The following is a 26020-nucleotide window of genomic DNA, read 5'->3' as shown; positions in this document are numbered from 1 at the left end:
TCATTGACATCGTCTCCATTTTGCCTTACTTCATCACGCTGGGCACGGATCTGGCCCAGCAGCAGGGGGGTGGCAACGGGCAGCAGCAGCAGGCCATGTCCTTTGCCATCCTCAGGATCATCCGTCTGGTCCGAGTATTCCGGATCTTCAAGCTCTCCAGACACTCCAAAGGCCTGCAGATCCTGGGCCACACGCTCCGAGCCAGCATGCGCGAACTAGGCCTCCTGATCTTCTTCCTCTTCATCGGGGTCATCCTCTTCTCCAGTGCTGTGTATTTCGCGGAGGCAGATGAGCCGACCACCCACTTCCAAAGCATCCCCGATGCATTTTGGTGGGCCGTGGTGACCATGACAACCGTGGGCTATGGGGACATGAAGCCCATCACGGTGGGGGGCAAGATCGTAGGGTCTCTGTGTGCCATTGCAGGTGTCCTAACCATCGCTCTGCCGGTGCCGGTGATTGTGTCTAACTTTAACTATTTCTACCACAGAGAGACGGAAAACGAGGAACAGACCCAGCTCACACAGAATGCAGTCAGTTGCCCATACCTCCCTTCTAATTTGCTGAAGAAGTTTCGGAGCTCTACTTCTTCTTCCTTGGGGGACAAGTCAGAGTATCTAGAGATGGAAGAAGGAGTGAAGGAATCTCTCTGTGCAAAGGAGAAGTGTCAGGGGAAGGGGGATGACAGTGAGACAGATAAAAACAACTGTTCTAATGCGAAGGCTGTGGAGACCGACGTGTGAGTCTCGCTCTCCACCCGCCACTGCTCGCTCCCCCCAATCCCAGCATCTCCAAATATATTTATGCATAGAGAGTGCAGTTATGAAAATGATATATGCAAATGAATCCAATGCATACAGTAATACACCATTTAATGGTTATACATGGCATAATTGTTACTAAACTTGTATTACATATCAAATAAATGATACATCTTGGAGAAGAGGGAGGCTTAAGTAGGAGCAAATCTATCTTTATATTTTTATTAGAATGCAAGAATTTTGCACATTAACTGGAAGAGATGTTAAAAGTAAAGACAGTTCCGTGGAGAGTGTGTGTGTGTGTGTGTGTGTGTGTGTGTACTGTGTGCGCGCATATGTGTGTATGTACAAGTAAATTGTCAACGTTGTTAGTAATTGTGCAGTGATGGGAAAAGTTGGCATTTTGAAGTATTTACTATGTAAGAACTAATGAATTTGAGCAGTTGTTTATCAGTGCTTTAATAGCATTTCATGTCTTTGGATTCCATAGCTGTTGTTTTTTAAAAATTGTAAGAATTACTATGTAGAAAAAAGAAAGTGAATTATTTAATAGAGTATAGGTCACAATTTTATCTTGGATTTAATTAAAGTTTATTTTTAACTGGAAATTAACTTTTAAAAAGGCTGCAGGGGCCTTTAGAAATTGATTATATTTTATTATTAATTTTGGGAAGATGTGACATCAAATGCCTAACAATAATGGAAGAAATGAAATCAGAGAAACTGCAACAAATTTTGTTCACAGTTAACAGGACTGGAATTTTCTTTACTTTTTTTTTTTCCTTTGCACTACTTTATATGCTGGAGATTGAGAGAGACTTCATACTGTGAATGTTTACAAATGTAACAGTTCAATGACAATCATTGGAAGAATGATTTCTTAGTCTTATTTTATTGTTCTCTTATTTTCTTTGTGTGAGACAAACGGTCACACAGACAGCAGCAGCACATGATTCCCTTCTTTTTTTAAATCTCAATAATTGATCTGCAAAGGGACTATGAAGTCAAATTTAGCAACTGAATCTTTTGAAATTGATCTGTTAACAATGATGCTTCTGAAACCATACTATTTTATATATTCTTCTGCCTTTAAAGCCAGAATAATTTAACCAAAGTTAATGCATGCACTGAAAGAATTCTTGAAGAAATAAGATGCCCAGCAGCTACAGTGATTATGGCTTAAGAGCTTTGTATTAAATGTGCGACATAAATGCTAGATTTACTAAGTTTATTTATTTGTGTAGCGACTTAAGGGACAGAATGTGGGGATTCACCTCAGAATTCAGCATTCTATTTGCTCAAATTGATATAACAGAACTGGTGTCAAAACATTTGCTTTCCACATCACCATCATTATCGTTTTTATGAAAGGAATTTATGACACTTAATAACTGAATTTAACTCACGACAAGGTGTTCTAGAATGTGAGGTAACAGCTAGTGATGTGACAACATTGTTAAGTCATCAAGAGATGTAGCTTTGCAAACTCAGAATGCATAAGAGACCTTATTCTCCAATATTTTAACTTCTGTTCTTTATAAAATGGTTGTTCTGAGGTCTGGGGGGAAAAATGCTATGGAAGTTATCTCAGCACATAATAAGCTCTGACAACTGTGAACTTTAAAAAAAAAAAAAAAAAAAAAAGAGCTAGAGTAGCTTTTCTCAAGCCTCATAACCCCAGGCCATCATTTGCTAATAACATAAATCTTATCTCTCCTTAATGGTACTTAAAATTCAAAGTAAGTGCAACGTTGGATTTAAAACTCAAGTTTTATCCCCTTCTCTTCACCCCTTCTCCACCACTATAGAGGTACACCTCTTAGGAACACCCTTTGGAGAATGAAAAACAGCGGCAGTGGGGGACCTTGGGGGTCGACTGAGTGTGCAGACCAAAAATCTCTAGTGGACAACAGAGAGTGACAGAAGAAGCAAATGCTGTCTTGTAACAAGACTTCCAAGCTGGCATTTTAATATATTTTGGATTTAGAGCAAAAAACGTGGCAAACATTAGACTAGGGTAACACTGTTCAGGCTGGTCACTGTTCACTTGGGCAGGTTTCTCTGTTCATCTCTGCCCCTCCAGTTTCCTCTTACTGAAAAAGAGGGCACACAGTACATTTGTTATGTCACAGAGTTTTTACAGAAGGCAAATGAGAACATGTGAAAACTCTGAAATGCCAAGTTCCGTATAAATACCTGATGTTACATCTACAGTGCTTCATGCTCCTCTGGGAGAAAAAGAGGTTTAGAACCCTTGAGTTACATGCTTTATTAGGATACTGTAAAAATCATGGATAGTTTCTGTAATTTTGAGCTCCTTACAAGCAGTTGATTTGGAGACACAAGATAGCTTGTCATTGAATGATTACTTTAGTTTCTTCTCTTGGGGAGGATCCCAGGCTTGTTGTGGGATAAAAAATTGGCTCTGTGGACAAGATACCATGTATCTTTTGCTGTACCCAACTAGGTCAGATTATATCTTAAAATAGTTTAAATGTTCTGTGGCATTGGTTGTTTATTGACCATGCTATAATAGCAATAGCAATGATTTGGCTGTTGAGAAAATGTATTTTGTTGGTTCTACAGCATCTCCTTTTTAAATCTGAAAAGTTACATTAAATTGTATTGATATGTACTTGAGTTGGTAATTCTGAGAATTCAGAATTTAGGAAATTCTGTAATATAATCATTTAGGGACCCTAGGGGTTGTTTGTCTCACATGGTTTTCTTAAGGGTCAAGAAGTGACAGCAGGCGCTTCCAAACCAAATATTACTAGGTTATCACTAAATGTTTGTTTGTGCTTTTTTTCCCTGCAAGACGCATTTATTTTTGGATGTCTGGATCTTGATTCCACACTAGGAAGGAAGCATTTAAGCCCTCAAGACTTGTATAGGAACACTTCTGTGTGGAACAGTTCCTTATAGAGAATGTGTGAAGGTAGATTCCTCAGTGCAGCTGAGTATTTTCTTTCCAAATCACAGCTAGACAAAGTTCTTTAGTACCATTTGTGAATGTTCTATACTAAAATATGCTTCTAGGGGTTATTTGTAACTGATTTAGCAAACGATATTTTCTTCAAGGCCACCATACATATTTGATTGTAACATAAAAGAAAGATGACCCCATTTAGAGATTTGAATTCTTGGGATCTGAGATTCTTTTGTTGCTTTTTAGATGATAATAAATGTTACCAAAAGTACAATGTTTGAGGGTTATCCTAATCAGAGTCTTTTCAAGGGTAGATGCATTGTTCTCTTTTGCAAATCCTTGGGAAGGAAACAGTTATGTATAACAGTTATGGGAGAGCTAGGGATTTAAATACTCCTTTGATTATCTGTGAAAAAGGAGCTTGTGGGTTCCTGGGGTGTGACAGCTGGTTTAGGGGTCCAGAGTCAACTTGTTGACTGTAGGTACATCATTTCTAGTCCCTGATTCTCAGGTTTTTGTTTTTAAATGTACAGTCAGCTGACTAGGCTACATATCAAGCTAATTTAGTGTTACAGAATGTTGGTGCTGGAAGGAATTAAATGATAATGTAGCCCAATCAAATGATAGTGTAGCCCTCAACTCATACCAGCCTTGGTTTTATAGTGAAGTAGTCAGAACAAAACAGTTTTAAAATCTCCCTGTTAGGTTAAATGCAGAACCAGGAGTTTCAGATTTAGCTTTAGAGTGTGAATTAAACCAAATAAATTGGCTTTATGTTGAAGCTATTTATTCTAGCAACTTCTAAAGCAAAGAGGTTCACTTATTAAAAAATAACTCCTCAGTCTCCAGTTGAATACACATGGTGAAAGTTGGTAAGTAAACATTTTGATTTCTTGCTTTGTTATAGTACAGTCTTGTCAGTAAACAGTGTGCAAACCTGTGCTGGGGATCTCATTTTATGCTTAGACACATGTAGTGTTTCACAAGTGCTGCTGCTTTCCTTGTCAAATTTGTTTTCAACAGGATCGCTGAAGCTCTGGAAATCTTTTCTTTAAGCATGTGTTGAAATAGAATTCAATATAGGAATAAGAAATACCTAGGGAAAATACTGAGTTAAATACATACATATATACTTTTTCCCCGTTTTTTTGGAAGTCAACATTAACCAGCGGAAAATTATTTTTAATTGCATCGGAATCATAAACATTAGCACCTCCATGTCCCAAGAGAATCAGGCAGGGTTGTTGATTTTCAGATTGTGATACATTTTCAGCACTAACATTGCAGCTATTCCTTGGTAAAGTGGGACGTAAATACACCTCGGTTCAGTTTACATTTGTAAGTGAACCTGTGATGGTCTTATGCGCATGATGCAGAGTGTAACATCCCTCTTTATATTTTTTTTTATTGATACAGTTTAGAATGATTACGGGTTGTCATTCAGTGACAAAGGGGCCTGTTCCAGGAAATCTTCCTGACCCAAAAGCCATTTTGAATTCTGCAAGGGACATTTGGTGTGAACAAAAGGTACCTCTTGGTTTTCCTGCCTGGAAAGAAGCTTGACTCAAAACACAGAATTCCTCAGGCCAATGTTTCCACCACTACAGGTTAGAAGACAGTCCTACTTTCTAGTACGGAGATCCAAAAGATCTGTTTGAAAGAAGGTTGATGGAGTGGTTTGTGTTTAAGATTGAAGGGACCAGGCCTGTTTATTCAGTAAATGGGAATATGTACTTTTGCAATGTGAATTAAGATTAGGACTGTGATATGAGTGTTATTTCTGACTTGGTTTTCTGTTTCCATAGCCTCCCTAATTTCTCATAGTGTCTTCCCAAAGTATGCTAATACATATAAGACCATATGACCCAATTTGAGGTTCAGAAAATATGGTTACTTTATTTATGGGTAAATAACTTAATCCCAGAGTATGAGTTAGGTGATTTGAAAAACAGCACATACTGAATAAGCTGCAGCTCTAAGTGAGACCCTAGCACATCCCCTTTCAGGCCTGTTGGTATTACTATGTGGAATTGATGTATAAGGCAAGTGATGTGCTAAATAAGAACTTTTGCTGTCATCTAGGAAAGAATAGTTCCATATTCCTTTGTCATAGTGTTGCTGATCTGAGATTCAGTTTTTAATCTATTTTCTATCATTGGTATCTTTGAAGGAGAATTTCTATCTTGAGTACTAGGAACTAAGTGATAGTTGACCCACAGATATTCAACTTTTGCTTCCTGACCTGCAAATTATCTATTGTATAGATTTTCCATAGCTAGTTTCTCATTTGAGGCTGGCTTTCAGACTCAGAACCACTGTCTCCCATTAAACAGCCAGTCTAGAAATGCAGAATCATAAAAAGAAAACAATGCAGTACAAAGAATAAAAAAGTATACACAATTCAGAAAGCCAAGAAAAACCTAACTGGGAAGCCAAGTCTTTTGTTCAGATCAATGTGTCACATACGTTAGAATGAAATATGAAGGATTTAGGGGTATCCTTTATCATGGTGGGTGACATAAAGCAGAGATAAGTTGCTGGAAGAATGTACATTGTGAACATTTTCTGCGAAGACAGTGGAAATCCCAACATACTTTTGTTGTTGTTCAGTCACTAAGTCATGTCCAACTCTTTGCGATGTTATGGACTGCAGCCTGCCAGGCTTCTCTGTCCCTCACTACCCCCAAAGTTTGCCCAACTTCATGTCCACTGGATTGGTGATACTATCCAACGATCTTATCCTTTGCTGCCCTCTTCTCCTTTTGCCTTCAGTCTTTCTCAGCATCAGGATCTTTTCCAATGAGTCAGCTGTTTGCATCAGGTGGCCAAAGTATTGGAGCTTCTTTAACAACTTAGTTTAACAGTAATCTTAATAGTAATTTGTAGGAATAATTAATAACCATGGAAAATATGCTGTCTTTTTCCAGTTTTTGGTATTATGTGGAAACACACTTGGATTGTTTTTGATTATTCTGTAGACCAGAGACATATTTTTAAAGCCAAAGAGCATGAAGGCATTTTTACCCACACTAGGCTACTTGCTATTGAGGGGTTGATCAGTCACCTCTTAAATCAGTCAAAGTACTTAAATAAATAGCCCCTGTGGATATCACCTAAAGTTGTGTCAATGCTGAGCCAAAGAATTATGTTAGTTTTAGCATAATTAGATTAATATATTCATATGTTTATATATATCATATGTTTCATTTTCTGCCTTTATTCTGGCAAAAGATACAAGCAAATGAATGAGCTGAGGCACTAAAGGAAACTTCTTAATGTGAAATGACAATCTGTAAATATCATGTGTTAGGGAAATGGTAACACTTAAGGATGGAAGAGTCTTCATATTCTATGTTGGATTTTTATGCCATACAGCCACTGTAGTATTAGGGTTAAACTCTGAGACATTCCACTGGGTAAGATGTGGAGTTCATTGTCAGGCAAGGTGTTTATATTTTATGGAACTTTGTAAAATGCTTATTTTACTCTTCATGGACATTATATAAAGGATATATATAAACTGGACTATATGGAAACTGGACTATATGGCTCCATAGATCTGCTCTGTGCTCTTTAGAAATAGATTGACTTGAAGCTATTATCTTTCTGCATTTTTGTTGTACCTGTTGTTCGTCCGTAATTCTCTGAGGTTCAATTATAGGATTAAAAGTGTCAGGTTATTGTTTTTTGTTTTTGCTTTGGTGAATGTTCCAGTATCTTTCAGCCTCTGAGGGCACACACATATAAAACTGGAAAGTGGAAAGTTCTGTATCTTTCGGAGACCAGACCTATATTCTCTGAACTCTCCCAGTGATAGAGGCCACATTTGTTAACATGGACGATGCATGCTATTCTGTTTATAAACTTAATTCGCTCATACCTGAATAGACTGGTGATTCTCCTCCCTGGAGGGCACTAACGGTGTTGATGGCACCTGAGTGAGTCTTTTTTTCTCCTTCAATTGGTAGGGATCATGAATCAGATGAGGCTTTCATTTGCTATCAGACATGGTAGGAAGTAATTAATGAAGCTCCCCCTGGACTGAAATCTATTGAGAGGTGATGGAATCTCTAGGGATGTAGTAAGATTTTATATTTATGTGTTTTTTGTTTTTTTTTTTTTTGCAATTTCTTGTCAGTGTCTTATATTGGCATTACTACTGGAAGATAGATTTTAGTTTTTGGATAGTTTACCTAATATTAACAGGACTTTTGATAAGAAAATAGAGACTGTGAGTTCTACATTATTTTTATTAGCTTCAAAAGTATCTCTGATTAAATACTTTTAGAAATTAATTTGAGATTCGGAGATTGCAGTATCTATTTAGAGCCATTTATTTGGAGGGAGAATTATCCTATCAATAATGATTCATTTATTCAGATTTTGTGAGAGGATAATGTTTTTCTTCCCTTTATTGTGTCTTTTCCACATTTTATTTAAATTTATGATTATATTTAAATTGGTGGATATAAATGTTTATCTTCCAGCAGACCAGGTGAAATGGTTACGAGTGACTAGAGAATGACAAGAATGTTTGATGATCTGTTTTGCAGCTTTGGCTATTAAGTGATCTAGAAACTGATTTCAGTATATTTGAAACATGACACAGGGAAGTGTATATATAACATAATACCATCTAGATGACAGAGAAGGAGTGCTAGGAATAAATTTTCCTTCTGAATTTAGAAATCTCAGAGTTCTTGACCTGTTTCTTCCAGATCTGACGCAGCCAATGAGAAGCTAGTAAACTGCTTTTTTTTTTTTTTTCTTGCAGTAGCAGCAGGATAAAAGAAAGATGGGAATGAAGTGGGGGTTAAGGGAGTGAGAGGGAGGGGGGCAAGGGACAAAGAGTTAGGCCTAAATGAAGTCATTAATTGGATGGCAAAAATAGCTAGGTCAGTCTAAACATTACTTTGTTTCATAGTGCTGCCTACTATTATGTGTTAACCCAAGACATACAGAAAAGTGAATTTATCACTTGGTATTTGTACCAGACTTAGTAGGCATGTGTTTGTGTAGGTTGCAATACCCTAATTCCCTTTGCTCCTAGTCTTTGAGAGCACTCACATTCAAAACCATAAATCTGTTGCTGAGAATTAAAGCTATCTGTCTTATTAAAGATTAAACTCACCTTTCCCTTCAGAGCAAGGGATTCTTTCACGTCCTCAGACGATTACCACTTGGGCAATTACTATATTTCACAGGGAATAATTCCCTCCTCTCATCTCACTCCCTCATCCTAATACAGAATGTTATTGTGGTAGGGTATTAAAACCAGTACAGAATTAAGCAACCAATTGAAGCCCTGGGAGTGAATGTCACTAATACAGAGCTGAATGATGTGTTTATGTTGGATATTGCCGGTGTGCAATTCTTAGAGGAATGGAAAAAAAAATCATAAAATCTGTGCAGCAACAAAATTAGAACTCCTTGCTGCTGTCATATGCTCCTTGCTGATTTAGCTGCTGCTCATCCTCAGAGAAGAGGTGTTATTTCACTACTAGAATTCACATACTTCACAAGCTACAAGGCAGTGTGACAAACAGTGGAGAAAGGGTTAGATTAGACAGATGAAGATGAAGTAATGTACAGTATTTTAAGGTGAGAATCGTCTTGTGTCACCAGAGTATATTTACGCACTCAAGGGACTAAATTGACTCTTTGGAGGGGAAAGCTTGCTTAGAATTACCGTTTCTTTTTTGTTTGTCCATGGTATCACTGTTGGAGATCAGTCTAGCATGGGATAAATCCTGCTGTCATTGCTAAAATAAGCTGAAAATAACATGCTGGAAACACTTTTTTTTGTTTGTTTCTGTTATGAAAAGCTGTAGTTACATTATAAGCTTTGCAAGAGAGATTAGAAAGTCATTCAACTTTCAAAAATGTTACCGCATTCCTAAAGAATTTGAAAAGGAAATAGATGATTCTAATATAAGTTCCAACCAAGTATAAACTGGTTCCGGATAAAGTGTTCAAAGCTTTCCTTTTTATTTTCCTCTTTGAGTTTTCCCCCTCAGTTATTAGGCCTGTTGCTTTTGAACAGCAGAGATCGACATGTAAAATGCTTGCCACCCCCACTCACTTTTGTTTCAACAAAAGCCCAAATTGGGAGTGCTTCTGCCATCCCAGGTTCACAGATTTCTCAGGGAAAGCTTTTTTTGTGTGTGATCCAGGTAGCTGTCTTCCCATTTTATAAATCAGGTCATGCCAGTGCATACCCAGAAAGCCTCTATGATCACCTGCAATGTGAGACTATTAGGTTTGGTTATTATGGTAGGTTATTTTCTGCCTATTACTGAACAGCTGGGATTTTAGAAACAGCTGGATGATTAGTTGTGTATTTTTCTGTTTTTTTCACCCAGATGCTTTATTACTGTGTAGAAACAGCCCCAGTGTGGAATGAGCTGGGAGTATAATAGCAAAAATCTTGCTTTGATGCCACTGTTGTTATTAGGAACATAATGAAGAAAATTAAGGGCAAACAGTTTTGACTGTTGTTTACTTTAAAAGCATGTTGTTAGAGGCAATGCACTCATTTCCATTCCTGGACAAAGCAACTGATGTACCAACTTTTTAAATGGCTCTCGGGATAGTCCTCAGGCTACTGAAGTTCTGCTTTGGCTATTACATTTTACTTGCTTAAGGGGAAATGTCTACACCTGAGGAGACATCACCTGAGTTTTCCATTCACTGTTGGCAAGGGGAGCTGACAGAGCAGGCAGGCTGCAGTCCTCTCACTCACCAGGGTCTATTTTTAGGTTGGTCCCTTTGTGACTAACTTCAGCCCTGACTAGAGGGGTTGAAATTCGAAGACAACACAATGTTTTATTATGAACATTTGCAGGTTTATAAAACTGTTTCGAATTGTGAAAGGGACACATTTAATTCAGGCGCTGTTTGTTGGTTCCTCATCCAGGGCTAAAATTAGAATAACTTCTTTTCTTTCACCAATTATTTTTTTCAAAAGAGGTTTGTTAAGCTCGCATTAAGTGACTGGGCTGTGCTTGCATTCCAGTCTCTAAATGGACTAACACTTCAGAGAATCACAGTCTACGTAGAAAGATTTTTGAATTATGGAAAGATTTATTCTTCTAAATAACAGGATTCTTGCTTATTATTACTATTACCCCCTGTCTTCCCACTAGAATCTATATGTGTGACTGGGTCTGGTTTCTCTTTAGAGAATAAATTGCCAGGGTATCATACTTTATTAATACTTTTTATAAATTATATCTAGTGTCTGTAAAGTGCTTCCATTTCTGTAATAGCTTCTGTTTAAACTGCATAGTAAATGGGACCAGATTCAACTTGCCAATTTTTCAGGATTCTTGCTCATATAATAACAATTTTCAGTGCTTTCAAACTGTAATCACCTCTACAAAGAGTATTTACTTATTTTAATTCCCAGAATTTATATTTCTTTTATTTGATAACATGTGATTATTATAACTCAGGAGGAGAAAGACAAAGATTTGACGAAATAATAAACATCTATGAAACAGTAAAAAAAATTGTATTTTTTAAATTCCAAAGTAGATTTTTTTCTAGGACCATGGTTCTTTTGTTGCACAAAAAAAAACCAGTTGTTAAGCACATCTGTATCTTCTTTTTTCCTTGGAAATAATATGAGTGTCACTGATGGTGCATTTTCAAATTTTGACTTGAGTAAAGACCTGAGTTCTTTGAATAAATATAAAAAAGATTGTGCTTCTTGTGGACTAGCTACCTAGACAAGCCAGATGAGACTGCGTCAATTACATATCTAAGTCAGGGCAGTTGAGGCCGCTGTTCGGAATTTTTCTGAGATGCCTTCTGTCTGCATTGCTTAGATCACGTAAGTGTTTGCTCAAATGTCTATTTGCTTTCAAGATGCTGTCTTGATTTCTTTCTCTTGGAATTAAGGCTGTCACATTTGAAATCCAGTTGTAGTAACATGTTTAGCTTTCTATATCTAGCTTTAACTTCTTCAGAACAACTCAAACTTCTATGAGATTTATCTTCAGGAGCATCATTTTTTATTTTCTGAGTGTTTCAGAACATACGTTAGAGACCCTGGATTTTAGTTTTCATTCAAGTCAAACAACCATTATCTTTAATTGAAGCTGCTTCTGATTTGAAGCCAAAACAACTGGTCAGGTCAGTGAAAGGAAGAAAAAAAAAGCCAAGTTGATGTCTGGCATTGTGAAGTCACTGATTCAATTCTGCCTCTTAAAAGTCATTAGTATGAAATGCATCCTAGATTCTTTTTAAATTTGGGGAGTTTTCAAGTACTCCCTTCACAATTTTTCCTGAAAGTATCTGCAAACTTTTAAAAGGTATAGTTTAGCCTAAATTAGCAAAAACATAGCTAATATTTGACGATTTTTAGCCAAATAGCTGAGTTGCTAATTATTTACTGTGAAGAAGGAGAGGACTCTTACAATTTTTTTTTATCACATTAGGTATTGGAAATGAAAATACATATATTTATTTATAATTTCTGAAAGAGACTGAAGGTAACAGCAAAATGTTTTGTCTGTTTCATTCAGAAGTCCTTAAACAGAAGCCAATTGCACTGAAAATATATCAGATTTATCTATACCTAACTAGAGAATATAATTTAGAAATGTGATATTACATTAAGTAGATTGTATTTCTGAAATTTTAAAATAAATTCATATTATATAACATTACCTATATTTAGGGCCTTTGAAAAAACACACTAAATAGTCTTAATGGGTGTGTGTGAATGTTCTCAGAATAGAGTTTGACAATTTAAAAGCCTATTTCCCTGGAAGAGCTATATGTTTGCAGAAGAAAAGTTGCTTTATGTACACACTTAAATATAAATATATGACTCTAATTTTAACTTTCATTTTAGATCTTTATCTTAAATTTGGTTTCATTTTTTCAGGTATCAACTGGCTGGTTTCTGTGACATTAAATGATCATTAATTATTTGTTTCTATTAGAATAAAACTTTACCTTAAAAATAAAAGGGACTAATAATTTGTACAGATTGACCCCTAGAGAATTAGTACATTAAACAAGCATTTCTTTTTTCACTGCTCATGTAGAGCCATTTCTCAGTAATTGTGTTTTTCTGCTTTTAAAAAATTTGAGACTCACATTATTTAACGAAGTATTTATTGCAATCTGCTCATGCTCTTTATCAAAACCTGACTATTTGCCATAGGAGAAATAAACCTCTTGGCCCCCATAGAGTAGTTTTAAAAGCATCTTGTAATAAAACTCTCACCAGAAAGATGGTTCCACGGTAGATATTCAAGGACAGTATTATAGGCAGCTCTAAGGTCATTTAATGGAAAGTACAACTTAAGTGATTCAGTTTTGCTTAGAAAAAAAAAAGAAGAAGCTTATATTCTTACCAAGTTGACTGTTACCATAGCTCCAATGTTTTAAATCAGTGGATGGTCAAGTGAAAAATTGGGGGTGAGGTATAGATAGTTTTCCTATTAAATGAAATAACATTTTAATTTTAGTTCCATTCTTACCTCTGAAAACAAATTCTAATTATAGGAGATGCTTAGTTTTCTAACTGGCAGATAACAAGAGCAAGAAGTTCAAGTAAGATTAATCAGAGTAAGCAGAATTTGCTTTTTGTGGTGTTTATGCTTGTGGCTATAACACAAACTGATTATCTTATAATATGTATCATTTGCATGTTAATATCATCATATTTTAATAATTTCCAGGGGAAGTTGTAATTAATAATTTCCAGGGAAGCCTAGGCAGTAAATTTAGGCTGTGTGCATTGCAGCCAACTACCATTTAGCAGATGCACAGACCTGGTCATAGAGTTTGCCACTGTCCACATCACTATTAGTACTGTAAACATATTTGTGCTGAAAGCTTATATTTCATTTCTTCCTTAGGTTCTCAGAGAAGAGTGTTTGATTTTTATTTAAGAAAATCTTTATTTTTTTAGGGGAATGTATTGACTCTGTCGGTGAAATGGAGATCATGTGGCAATAGAGTGTGGGAGAAGTAGTTGTGTGTTTTTCATAGTTTTGGCCACTTAGGTTGTCTGTTCATTTCCAAATCAAAACTTACATATGTTTTTCCTTGATTGGATAAAGTGGTTGCTGTCTGCTTCTTATCCGTGTGAAGTGGTTTAAAAGAAAGTCATACGCAGCTGAGAAAAGAGTCATCATTTGTGTTCATACTAGTGGAAGATAAACTTCATACTTAAGCCTGGCTTGTGCTACTACTTAACGACATGGGAAACTCAAGGGGGTGTGGTGTGCCCCATGCAGTCCAGCAAATTGTAAGAGGTTCTGGAATCATTTGAATTGTGCCTTTATGTTGACAAGGTTGGCCAAAGTATTTATTCATTGCTTTTGTAGAGACTATGCAGATGCTTTCATGTATTTTTTAAAAGTACTATTGAAGTTTGTTTATTTCATGCCTATATTTCAGAGTATAATATGGTGATCACATGTAACCATGAGGGCATATGATCAATAACAAAAAGAATAGTAGTTACATAGTTAAGGCCTAGGGAGTTATTTAAAATATTTTTTTAAACTAAAATAATATAACCCTGTTATAGTTTCAGTATATAGAATAGAGAAAAGGCGAGGGGGGTATTTTGTTATTCTAACTCTAACTCCTTTTTTCCTATGCATTGTTATCCTACCTCATTATAATTATAATATAATTATAATATGAGTTGTGTTTTTTCCTGATCATAATATCATTACCTTTTCCTTAGTGTCACTACATAGTTTTTTATTATTCTTTTATATTTTGCATGATTTTGTGTCTGCACCATAATCTGTCAAATCATTGTGCATAGTTTTCTTGTTCATTTCAGTATGATGGCTATTTTTTAGATTGCTTTATTTATTTCATTTTAAATAAAACTAATATCTTCATGGATATAATATTTTTTAAAAAATGTTGCTATTTTTTAAAACTAGCTTCACAATAGTAGTAGTTTTTAAATAAAGACATTTTAATTTTAAATTCTATTGCAGTCTTTTCCAATATAATATGTTAATAATGAATCTAGTGGGGTAAGAAATTTTGAAAATAATTTATTTGCTGTTCTTTGCAGTTTAGCAAACATTAATCATTTAACTATTACCAATAATGTAATGGCTATATACTGACCTTAGCTTTGCCTATTCATATCAAATTGTTTTAGATAATAAATATTGCTTGAGCAGCTCATGACAAAGTGGTGCACATTAGACTCCTGTACCTTTTCATTTGGTTTTTGGTGATCAAGATAATTATATATTTACCCCCTTGTATCCACGAGAGATTGGTTCCAGGACTCATATCAGACACCAAACCCAAGAATTCTTAGGTCTCTTATATAAAATGGTGTAGTATTTGCATGTAATCTACACATGCCCTCTTACATACTTTAAATCATTCCTTGATTACTTATAATACCTAATACAATGTAAATGTTGTGGACAGAGTTGTACATACAATATAAGTGCCATGTTAATAGTTGCCAGCATGTGGCAAATTCAAGTTTTGCTTTTTTGGAATCTTCCTAGAATTTTTTTTTTTCCCCAAATATTTTTGACCCATGGTTGGTTGAATCCAAGGATGTGGAACCCATGGATATGGAGGCCCAACTATATCTCTTTCTCTCTGTTTATTACCTGAAGGGCTTGCCTTCAGTTTTCTAATCTCTCTTAACCCTACCATCACTCAAGCCTTTCATCTGTCCTAAAAACAACATACTCTCCTGAACTCCTGGTCTCTGTGGCTTGTGAATGATTTCATGGTAATGTCATCGTGGGATATTTAATAACAGGGGATGGGTTTTATCTTCAGCTTCATTTCTCCTCTTTCTCTTCTCTTTTTTCTTCTTCTCATTCAATTCCTTTTCTTCTCTCTTTCTCCATTGAATATCTAGCTTTTGAGATGAAAACAGTTTGAAAACTGTTGAGATTCAAGCCAAGCAGTCTGCCTCTGTAAGAGAATTGAGCTATGTAGACTATTGAATTTTACAGAGATTAAATGTTATATTCTTATGGTACTTGTCTCTGGAAATAATACAGGTTATTCCTGGGAATATTAATTCCTGCTCTTGAGGAATAATCTCTGTTTGCTGAACTTCTTGGACTCAGTATTTTAATGAAAAAAACTAGGGGTGGGGAAGAGGAATGGATAATGTTTTTTCTTCTTTTCCTTGGCAGTTAAAAGCACATTTTTAGCTACTTTTTCCAGGACTCCTAAATGAATTTATGAAAATTTTGAAACACTGCTGATTTTAAACTCTGAGCTCATAACGCTTGTTTCTTATTATCTGCTTATCTTTGAAAATACTGGTTTTGGAGAATTGAGCTGTTTCCACTTATTCCTGGGGCCCCCTCTTGCTTTAGAGTTTTTTTTTTTTTTTTTTAAGTTTTCAACAACTTGTAGTATCCTGTGGACAGCTTGCTTACTACATTTCTTCTATTGTACCTTTCTTTTCGGAGAGAGAAGTCTTGGTATCTTAAACCATAACTATGGAGTTTAAGGGTCAGTTGTTCCAATAAAAAGGCAGTAAAGCCAGGAACCAAATCTCAGTTTCTAGAACAAACAAGTAAACAAAGAAATTAGAACATTTTAATTCACTAAGTGAAACAGTGAGATTATGAATAATGCTTATGTTTTTGAACATTTACTAGTTGTGTTTAGGGATAATTTCTGTGCACTGGTGTGGTTGTACCAATTGTTTAAATGCTGAAATGTTGTTTGTACTGATTGGAACCCAGCAGACTCTCTGGAGCTTACCAAGTGCCCCAAAGTCTTGGCTCCTCCCTTTAAATCTCTTCAAGATCCATGAATTAAACTCCTGGCATGTCAGGGGCCCTCTAAAACTCAGCCCCACTGCTAGGGCTGTGATTTATCTTCATTGTTCATGCTTTAACAGTTGTAAGTATATTTTAAATATTATTCCTGATATGAGACCAGTCTTCAGGTGATCCTATAGTTCTAGCATTTCTAGATTTTGTTTCTAGTTCTGACACCAACTTTAGCTTCAGGTATTGTAGATCTACTTCTCCTATGCCTTAGTCTATCCATTTGCACCAGGGTCTGAGGAAACCAGACTCATAGAAAAGATGGACAAATACCAGTTTGAATTTGTCTTGTGATCAGAGGTTTTAATTATACCTTGGTTTCCATGTTAGTATGTAGATCAATTAGCATTTTCTGTGTATCTGGCCAAAACCTAGTGGCTTAAAACAACAGACAGTTATTAGGCATGATTTTGTAGGGTGACAACTTGGATTAGGTTCTGCTGGTTGGTTTTTATTTTGGTCTTACCAGAGATCCCACATATGAGTAGTTAGCTGAGTGGACTGCTTCTGGCTGATTGATCCCAGATGATCTCAAACACATATTTTAAATTAATGGGGGTGATCAATCCATGTAGGACAGTCTGTGCTTCTTCACATGGCAGCTGGGTTCCAAAAGCAGCAAAAGAGGGCAAACATGAGGTAAGCACTTCTCAAACCTCTGCTTACATCTTCTTTACCAAAATCCCATTAGCCAAACAAGATACATGGCCAAGCCCAGATTCAAGGGAGTGGAGAAACAGAGCTCTCTTTGTGATTAGAGAAGTTATAAAATATTTGTGGCCATTTTTCAGTTGATGACAACATGACAAAATTTCTTCTGATAGAGAATCTGTCCCACATGGGAATTCCCTGGTGGTCCAGTTGTTAGGATTCCGTGCTTTTTCTCTGGGGTGCCGGTTCAATCCCTGGTTGGGGAACTAAGATCCTGCAAGCTTTGTGGGACAGGCACCCGCACCCCCCCAAAAGAAACAGCAACAACAAAAATTTATCCCAGAACAAAGAGCTGTCCCTGTCTATAGAGAGAATGCGTGAGAAAAAGAATATTTTAATTTAGCTCACTTTTATAACTCTCTTCTGCCTAGTGTACTTTGGGACATTTATGGACTCTGGATCATATGTGTATGTGAAGGAAGTAGTTTATAACAAGTGCTTTAAAGTTATTTTTTATCTCTTACTTTTTAAAAAAATTTCTTTCTGAGAAAATTATAAGCTTCAAGAGAGAAAGAATTGATTGCTTCTTTTGGTATTCTTTCCCAGTCTAGTAGCCTATACATAACATTAGACTCCACTGATTAGACATAGACAAGAATTTCATGATAAGTGTAATTATCATTTTATTATGTTTACTTGTGGCTCAGTGCTTTTTAGCAGTTGTTTAAAAGAATTATTTAAAAAATTAATTTTTGCATTAGCTTGAGCTACTTATTTGTGCCTTGAATTTTGAGCCAAGAACACTGGTTTCTACTGTGAATGTAAAGTTTATTTCTTGTGAAATCTGATAAGGAGTGTCCAACTTTGGATCTGTTCTACATGTAGCAGACATGAATTTCAATTCTGTCGGCTGCCAATGAAACATCTGGTATTAAAATGTGTTCAATTTGATATTTGTTGAGTGAAGTATTAATCTTGCAATAAGTTTTCAAGTGATTTCAGAGTATTGTTTCTGGCTATTTACTGATACCAGTAATAGTTATGTTAAACTTGGTACTTTTCTTGCCACGTTATAGTAGATGTCTAGCAGTCACAGAACAAGGAAGCTAATATTTTTTCTAATGTACCTGTGAGAAAATGACTTAAGAATGACTATAATTTTTCCCCCTCCGTATGGTGTTAAGATGCTTTTCTAAATGTGTTTGATAGTCTTTCTATCAGCAAATCATATAATGTTACAGAGACTTTGGAAAGTACTGTTGGTGGAACAGATAAATCCATGTATTTGGAAAAGTTCTCATCACTACCCATAGTCATATAATAATCAGTTCAGTTCAGTTGCTCAGTGGTGTCCTCTCTTTGTGACCCCATGGACTACAGCATGGGGAAGATCACAAAAATTATAAGTGTATATTTAATGAAAGAAGATAGTAGTAGTCCAAAGTTATTTCCTAAATTTTTGTTGTTTCATTTTATAACATTTATCTTGCTTTTCATAAAAGGAACACATACTGTTTTTATAGGTCATTTTTTGTGTGTTCTCTCTGCCCAGTGATATGATGGCTAATATTTCAAAGTCAAAGAAAAAATATTCAGGATCCACAGGTGACAGGGACCAGGATTGAAAGATCTGGGAGAACTTTCAGTTTGGCATATTTGTCAAAAATGGCTGGACAGACTTAGACTTCTGTATCCTTTAACATGCTGCTGGTACTTTCAGACATCTTTTAATATCACTGTAAAATGTGAAAAGTCACAATCCAAAAGTGAGAGTGGAGTAAGAAGCTGTTTTATTGGACTACATATTGCTGCAGTGCAGTCATCAATGCTGACTGTCCAGTTCATGTCCATGCCTCAGTCTTTTCCCTTCTGATGGAGGAAACCATTGAATTTTGATCCTCTCACTTATCCAATAGTTGTGAAACGGCTGAACCAATCAATAAGTGAAGCACTCAGGAAATAGGCCCCACCATGAAAATCCAACTCATTAATTCTGTTATGGCAAATGTCAAATGCTTGCTAACTTATCTTGGAAAATATGGCAAAATTAAACCCATACTTATTTTTTCTATTATTTTTAAAAAATAATCTCTATTGAGGTATATATAGCTTTTGTAAAATAAATAGTGCCTACTTAAAAGAATTTGTCAATGAATTTTGACAAATGTATATACCAGTGAATCCACCACTACCATCAAGATGCAGACATCTGATCCTTGACTCCAGCACCAAGGAAATATGCATTTTGTCATAGATTAGTTTTGCAATTTCTAGAATTTTGTATAAATGGAATCATACACTACAGACTCTTGTTTTTGGCTACTTTTACTTAGCCTCATGTTTTTGATTCATCCGTGTTGTTGCATGTATTAGTCAGCAGTTGGTTTCTTTTTATTGCTGAGTACAATTTCATTGTATGGACGTACCACATTTTGTTTAATCCATTCACCTCTTGAAGGATGTTTAGGTTTTTTAAACTGTGTTTTGTTGACTTTTTCCCACCAAGTCTTGTTCTTAGTGTCATCTGCTAGTAGTTTCATGTCCTTAAACCTAAATTTATTCATCCTTTGTTATTTACTCTACTAATTGGATATATATTTTATACACTATAAGAAACCAATCTATGATTAAAAGTTTATATAGGATATGTAAGTGGAATTGCTTAATATTTTTAAAAAATTAGTTCTTAATGATTTCTTTCCTGAATGAAGTTGCTTCTAATCAAGAAGGTATAGTCATTTTTTCCAGAGGTCACTTTTATCTCTGTCACTTTGTTGGCAGCAATGGTGAGAGTTTCCCTGGAAATAATATGCTGACATGTAAGTAGACAGTAGTCTGCTGACAGAGCCCTTCCTTGCTTCAGAGAAACAGTATATGACAATTAGAGTGATTTCAGTTATAAAAGTTGATAAATGAAATGTAGTGTTTTCTATATTCCCCACTTGAAATACAAATACAAACTCTGAGCTTTCCATAAGTTTTTTTTTTTTTAAAGTAACAGACTTCTTCAGGAAATTACACTCATAGAGGGAACTGTAGCCTCTCCACTAAGAATTTAAATTTTTAAATTCACATTTTAATTCCTATTCTCTCTCTCTCCAGTTCTCTTTCTTCTGTATTTTCCATCTGCATTTATAGTTCTCTCTTTTTCTTCCTTTTCCCCTTTAGCCACAGATTCTCCAAGGAAGGACTGAGCCCCACAAGAGAAACTCTGCTTTGTTTTGACCATCTTGCCTATGAAATTTTGCTTTCCTAACTCAGAATTCTCAAAGATGTTGCCAGAGTGAGCTCTGTATCTTATACCCTGGCAAACCTCCTAGAACTGGTCGCAGTGGGATTTCTGTTTTAGAAACTGCCTTAAGATCTTTGTAGCATCATTCAGTTTGCTTTCCTAAAAGAATTTCAGCCAAATTCATTTCCTTGAAATGTTTTGCCAAAGTACATGACCGCTTCATCAGTGTAAAGATTATGTATATAAAATGCAATCATGTATATGTATATAAAATGCAATCATATATATGTATATACTTGAATATATATATACACTCACACAACTCTAAACATATTATATCTAAACCACTAATTAAGCCACTGAAGCACCTTCCTCTTATACCCCCAAAGCACTTTCTTTTCCCCACTCAGTTGCTTTGACAGCACTGACTGTAAGGCTTCTGGGACTCTCATGACATTTCATGTTCAAATAATCATGTATTTTTTTACCTTAGTCATAATGATATATTAGGCAGTTGTACTTATTTTTTAAAATTTTTAATTTATTTTATTGAAGTATAGTTGAGTTGCAGTGTTGTGTTCAAATGGAATATAATTGCTTTATGATATTGCATTAGTTTCTTCTGTACAACAGGCAGCTGCACTTCTGATTCCAACGGCAGATCAGAACCGTGGTGAACCAGTTGGTTAAGTGGATGGAGGGGTGAATGGAATGGTGGGGGAAGTATGGGAAAGACATTCTTATAGGTCAGGGTGGGTTGCCTATGAGCATTAATAAAAGAAAATTTCCAGTTTTAATTTGATTTACAACCATGTTAGCAATGGCTCTTACAGCAGGGAGAAAATACATCAGACTTTGCATGTGGACATTTAAGGGTCTTATAAAATTGTTATAATTTGACAAGTGTCACTGATTTTAAAATTTAAGAAGACTACTCATAGTGTATGGTATAATCGTTCATTAATCCAATCGTCAGCTAATATTTAGTGAGCAGTTACCATATGAAGACTCCTGTGGTGGGTCAGTGGCATGGATGAAACATACTCTTCTTCTTTGGTGTTAAAAAAAGATGTACTCAGAAGTAGCACCACAACACTTGACTTTCTTCAAAAGGTCACATCTGACATCCATTTAAATCTTTGTTTTTCTCATCATCTTCTGCAAGTCTCTATTATTAATAGACTGTGGCTTAAGTTTCAATGAGGCATACACTTGAATTCAATATATATTCAGATCAAACTCTTTGTCATTAATTCATTAATTTATCATTAAAAAAACTCTTAGTGAGTACCTATAGGTGCTCATTATTAGCCAACAAATATTTGATGTTCTGGAGATGCACAGAGATCAGTAAGATATTTATTCTTACCCTTGAGCTTACAGTCTTGTGAGAGAGACAGATTTGGGAACAAATCATGTTGGTCACTGTGACATGTAAATGGGAGTATATATTCAGTGCTGTGGAAATCTTAAATTCTTCATTGACTTTGTTGACTTGGCATTTCTTTTATACCAGATCTTTATGAAAACTAATGGGGGGAGGAAAACTGATTTTGTCAGCTAAACACAGTCTGCTGCTTTAGGAACATTTCTGTTCAGAGGAAAGCAGAAACTTTGCTATTTTTATTTTAGACTGTTGCATATATTTACTTGGATTTAATAATTTTTAAAATTTTGTAGATTTAATATTTTTAAAATTTTTGGCTTATTTTTGAAATAATGGTCCTATTGAAAAGAAGCATTTTATATTTCATATTTAGAGAGATGATGGGATAAATTGGAATTAAGTGAAAGCAGGGATATTCTCACATATGAGGAAATATTTTCTTTGCAGAAGATTCTAAAATTGGATATTGACATTTACAATTTTTGGGGGGGTCATCTTTTCCCATGATTTCTTCATGTCTCTCTAACTTGATATTTTGTTAGCTGATTATTATATTGCTCTTAGAGATACAACTTTGGTTGACTCTCAGCATCTATTAGCATCTGTCTCTTGCAACAGTAGAATTTCACTTACGGCCTTTTGCTCTTCTAAGTAATTGAATTAAATGAGAAGGCATCTAATCAATTGCTGTGTCTTATCTCCCTTCTCTCTTTCTTTCTCACACCCACACCCACACACACACACACATGCACAAAATATAATATAAGCTTCAATTAAGTAATAGTAATACAATTCTTCTCGTAGGAAATATCTAGGTAAATGGATCAATTAAGCCTTTGTTTTTAAGTTGCTGCTCTTGGCTTCTGGGTGTTGGCTTTAATACAAGGTATTGTCTGTTTGAGTCTCAAATGGAACTGAGGTTGTCTGATACATTGTAGACTGTGACTGACTGCTCTAACGTGGTGTCTAATGAGAAGGCTGACCTCATATTTCATGATCATAGCATGAATTTGTCTCTGAATTAAATCAGAAAAATGGCCTCAGTTCCTCTTTCTGAAGAACAGTATGTAATACTAATCTTACCTTGCCTTCCTCCTCCATGGTTTTCCACCTTTGGGTCTTGTGAAAGGGGTAAGAGGGCAGAAGACAGAGTCAGTGAAATCAGAACATGCCACAAGATAATACACAGAAGGTGACTAAATGCTCAGTATTTGTTTATTGTTGTGATTATTATTCTCATTACTCCACTTTCTTTTACATGAACATCTCATGATTATAGGATTGAGTAATTTAAGTATCGATACCATTCCTCATAATCATAAGCAATAGAAAAATTTTCATTTTTGAATATATCAATTGACAAATGTAAGAAAGATAACATAGTATTTCCATATTTTTGTGGTATATCTGATATAAATGGTACTGAAGCATATTCAGGCCTGTGTTAGTTTTCTATTACCACAGATTTGTGTCTTGAAACAACACAAATTTATTATCTTATAATTATGGAGATCAGAGTTTCTAAAATCAAGAAATCAGCAGAGTTGCATTCCTTCTAGAGGCTCCAGTGGAGGACCTACTTGCTTGCCTCTTTCAGCCTTTAGGGGCTTCCTACATCCCTAGGCTCCTGGCCCTCTTCCATCTTCACAGCCAGCAGTTGCATCACTCCAGCCTCCACTTCACATCTTCTCTGACTCTCACCCTTTCAACTCATGCTTACATGGATCCTTGTGATTGCATTGAGTCCATCTGGATAATCTCCCATCTCAAAATCTTTTACTGCATCACATCCACAAAGTTTCTCACACATTCTGGGAATCAGGATGTGAATATATTGGGGGTTCATGATTGTTCCTGAGAGGTCTTCCCTGGTGGCTCAGATGGTAAGGAATCTGCCTGCAATGCAGGAGACCCAAGTTCAGTCCATGGGTCGGGAAGATCCCCTGGAGAATGGAATGGCAACCCACTCCAGTATTGCCTGGAAAATTCCATGGACAGAGGAGCCTGGTGGGCTACAGTCCATGGAGTTGCAAAGAATCAGACATGACTGAGCGACTAACACTTCACACTAATTTTGCCTGATGGAAGTTCTGATGAAACCATGATCATTACTTGTTGAGTAGAATCACAGGACTTTAGATCTAAAAGTTACATTAGATCAGTCATTTTAGAGATGAGGTAACTAAAACTTTGGAGAAGGCTATGGCACCCCACTCCAGTACTCTCGCCTGTAAAATCCCATGGACGGAGGAGCCTGGTAGGCTGCAGTCCATGGGGTTGCTAAGAGTCGGACACGACAAAGCGGCTTCACGTTCATTTTTCCTTTCATGCACTGGAGAATGAAATGGCAACCCACTCTAGTGTTCTTGCCTGAAGAATCCCAGGGACAGGGAAGCCTGGTGGGCTGCCGTCTATGGGGTCACACAGAGTCGGACACGACTGAGGCAACTTAGCAGCAGCAGCAACTAAAACTTAGTAGATAAGGATTATACTACCTGGGGCTAAACCTAGGTCTTATATCTCTAATCAGATGACTTTTCCAGTTTGTATGCAGCATTTCTTAGCACTGTGCCCATTGTCCAATTACTAACTTTTTAAAAAATAAGAAGCCATGTTATAAAATTCCAAATAATTTTAGACTGAATTTGAAGCCACTTTCAAATCTGAAGGCAGTTTATCCTCTAGGACTTAACAAAAGAGCTGGCTATTTCAAAATGAGTGTAGTGACTTGTTGCTTAAAGGGAAAAATACTTAAGGCATTCCCAAGAAGCTTATAAAATTTATAACTGTGGCCCAAGCTGAAACTGTGAAACTCAGACTTCTTCCTCTTTAGAGGGGAAAAATATGATCTTTGTGAATGATTCTCCCCATTCAGGCCTCAATTAGGAGGCTTCCATATAAAAAAAGGTAAATAATTGATTTTTATGAAAAGTGGGGCTGATTAGAGCAGTGCTATTGCTTGTTTTGATAGACTATTTAATGGACTGTTGAGAAAACTCCCAGTACCATTTAATTTCCTATGTTTCATCTGTGTAGTGTGTCAGGATGCTATAGTCAATCAGAACAGTGTGTTCTTATGTACAACATATATGGTTTTTATGGAGCTCACCCAAGGATAAATTAGAAACTGGCTCACTGCCTCTATTTCATCTTTCTTTTTTACTCTTTTTGAAGTTTGAATTTTTACAGTCTACAGAGGATACATTTAGTCATTTTGATGCTATTTTATTTTCTGGGCAGGATTTTAGAAGATGACCTGAAAGATAGACAATTGATCTTGTCATTTGTATTCAGTAGACATTACCTAACCAAATAAGCAAGGGTGTATTGAGCATCTCCTATGTTCAGATAACCACGCAGGGGATATCAAGATGAATTAGACATAATTCTTTATAATGGGATAGCCATCAACTTCAGATTCAAACTAAGTTCCTATTTTCTATCTATTGTTTAGACACTAAGTCGTGTCTGACTCTTGCGACCTCATGATCTGTAGCCCACCAGGCTTCTCTGTCCAGGGGATTTCCCAGGCAAGAATTCTGGAGTAGGTTACCATTTCCTGCTCTGGGGGAGCTTCCCAACCCAGAGATCGAACCCACATCTCTTGCTTGGCCGGCAGATTCTTTACCACTGATCCACCACAGCCCTTAGTAAAAGTCAGACTGTGAGCAAAGGCTTCTTTGAACTTCCAGAAGTGTGAAAATGAGACCTATCTCCCAGGGGGGTTTGCAAGGATTAAATTGTGGTAATGCATGTGAAAACACCAAAATACAGTACCTTGGGCAGAGCAAGTGATTTACCAAATGTTAGTTTCCATCTTCAAAGAGCTCACAGCCTAGTAGGAAAGATAAGCTATCTATAAATAACTGTAATATAAAGCAGAAGTGAGAAGTGGCACGAGAGAGGTCCAGCCAGATAAGGAGCTGTTGGAGGTCAGACATGAAATTTGTTATAGGGATGAGAGAAGACTTCTTGGAGTATTTTCATGACATCTTAGCTAGCCCTTAAAAAGGGAAGAAAATTTAGACATGTCAAGATACAGGCCCTGTGATTTGTGCTTTTATCTCCTGGTTGATCTTCTACTAGCTTGCTCTCTGTGCATTATCCGGTGCTCGGGTTTTCTCTGATTTCTGACTGTGCTCGTATATCATTCAGGATTAATATATTTTCCTGCAATGGCCCGCTGTCTGGTCTGATGCTTTTACACTTTTTAGAATTATATGTTATGTAAATAAAATAACTTTATCTGTT

At 36.1% G+C, this 26020-nt stretch overlaps 1 protein-coding gene across 2 annotated transcripts in view; it reads left to right on the top strand.

Moving 5' to 3' along the window:
• The window catches only part of KCNA4 (potassium voltage-gated channel subfamily A member 4), a 31758-nt gene extending 5738 nt beyond the window's left edge, over positions 1 to 26020 (top strand). For both annotated transcript variants that reach the window (XM_020885981.2, XM_070472980.1), the window contains one exon: positions 1 to 26020. This exon is cut by the window's left edge and continues 2029 nt beyond it. In XM_020885981.2, the coding sequence (XP_020741640.2) occupies positions 1 to 743 (743 nt within the window). In that variant the 3' untranslated portion in view covers positions 744 to 26020.

The sequence above is a fragment of the Odocoileus virginianus genome, chromosome 10, assembly GCF_023699985.2.
Source record: "Odocoileus virginianus isolate 20LAN1187 ecotype Illinois chromosome 10, Ovbor_1.2, whole genome shotgun sequence".
Taxonomy (NCBI): Eukaryota; Metazoa; Chordata; class Mammalia; order Artiodactyla; family Cervidae; genus Odocoileus; species Odocoileus virginianus.
The sequence above is the reverse complement of the archived record's forward strand: the minus strand, read 5'-3'. Positions and strand labels throughout refer to the sequence as shown.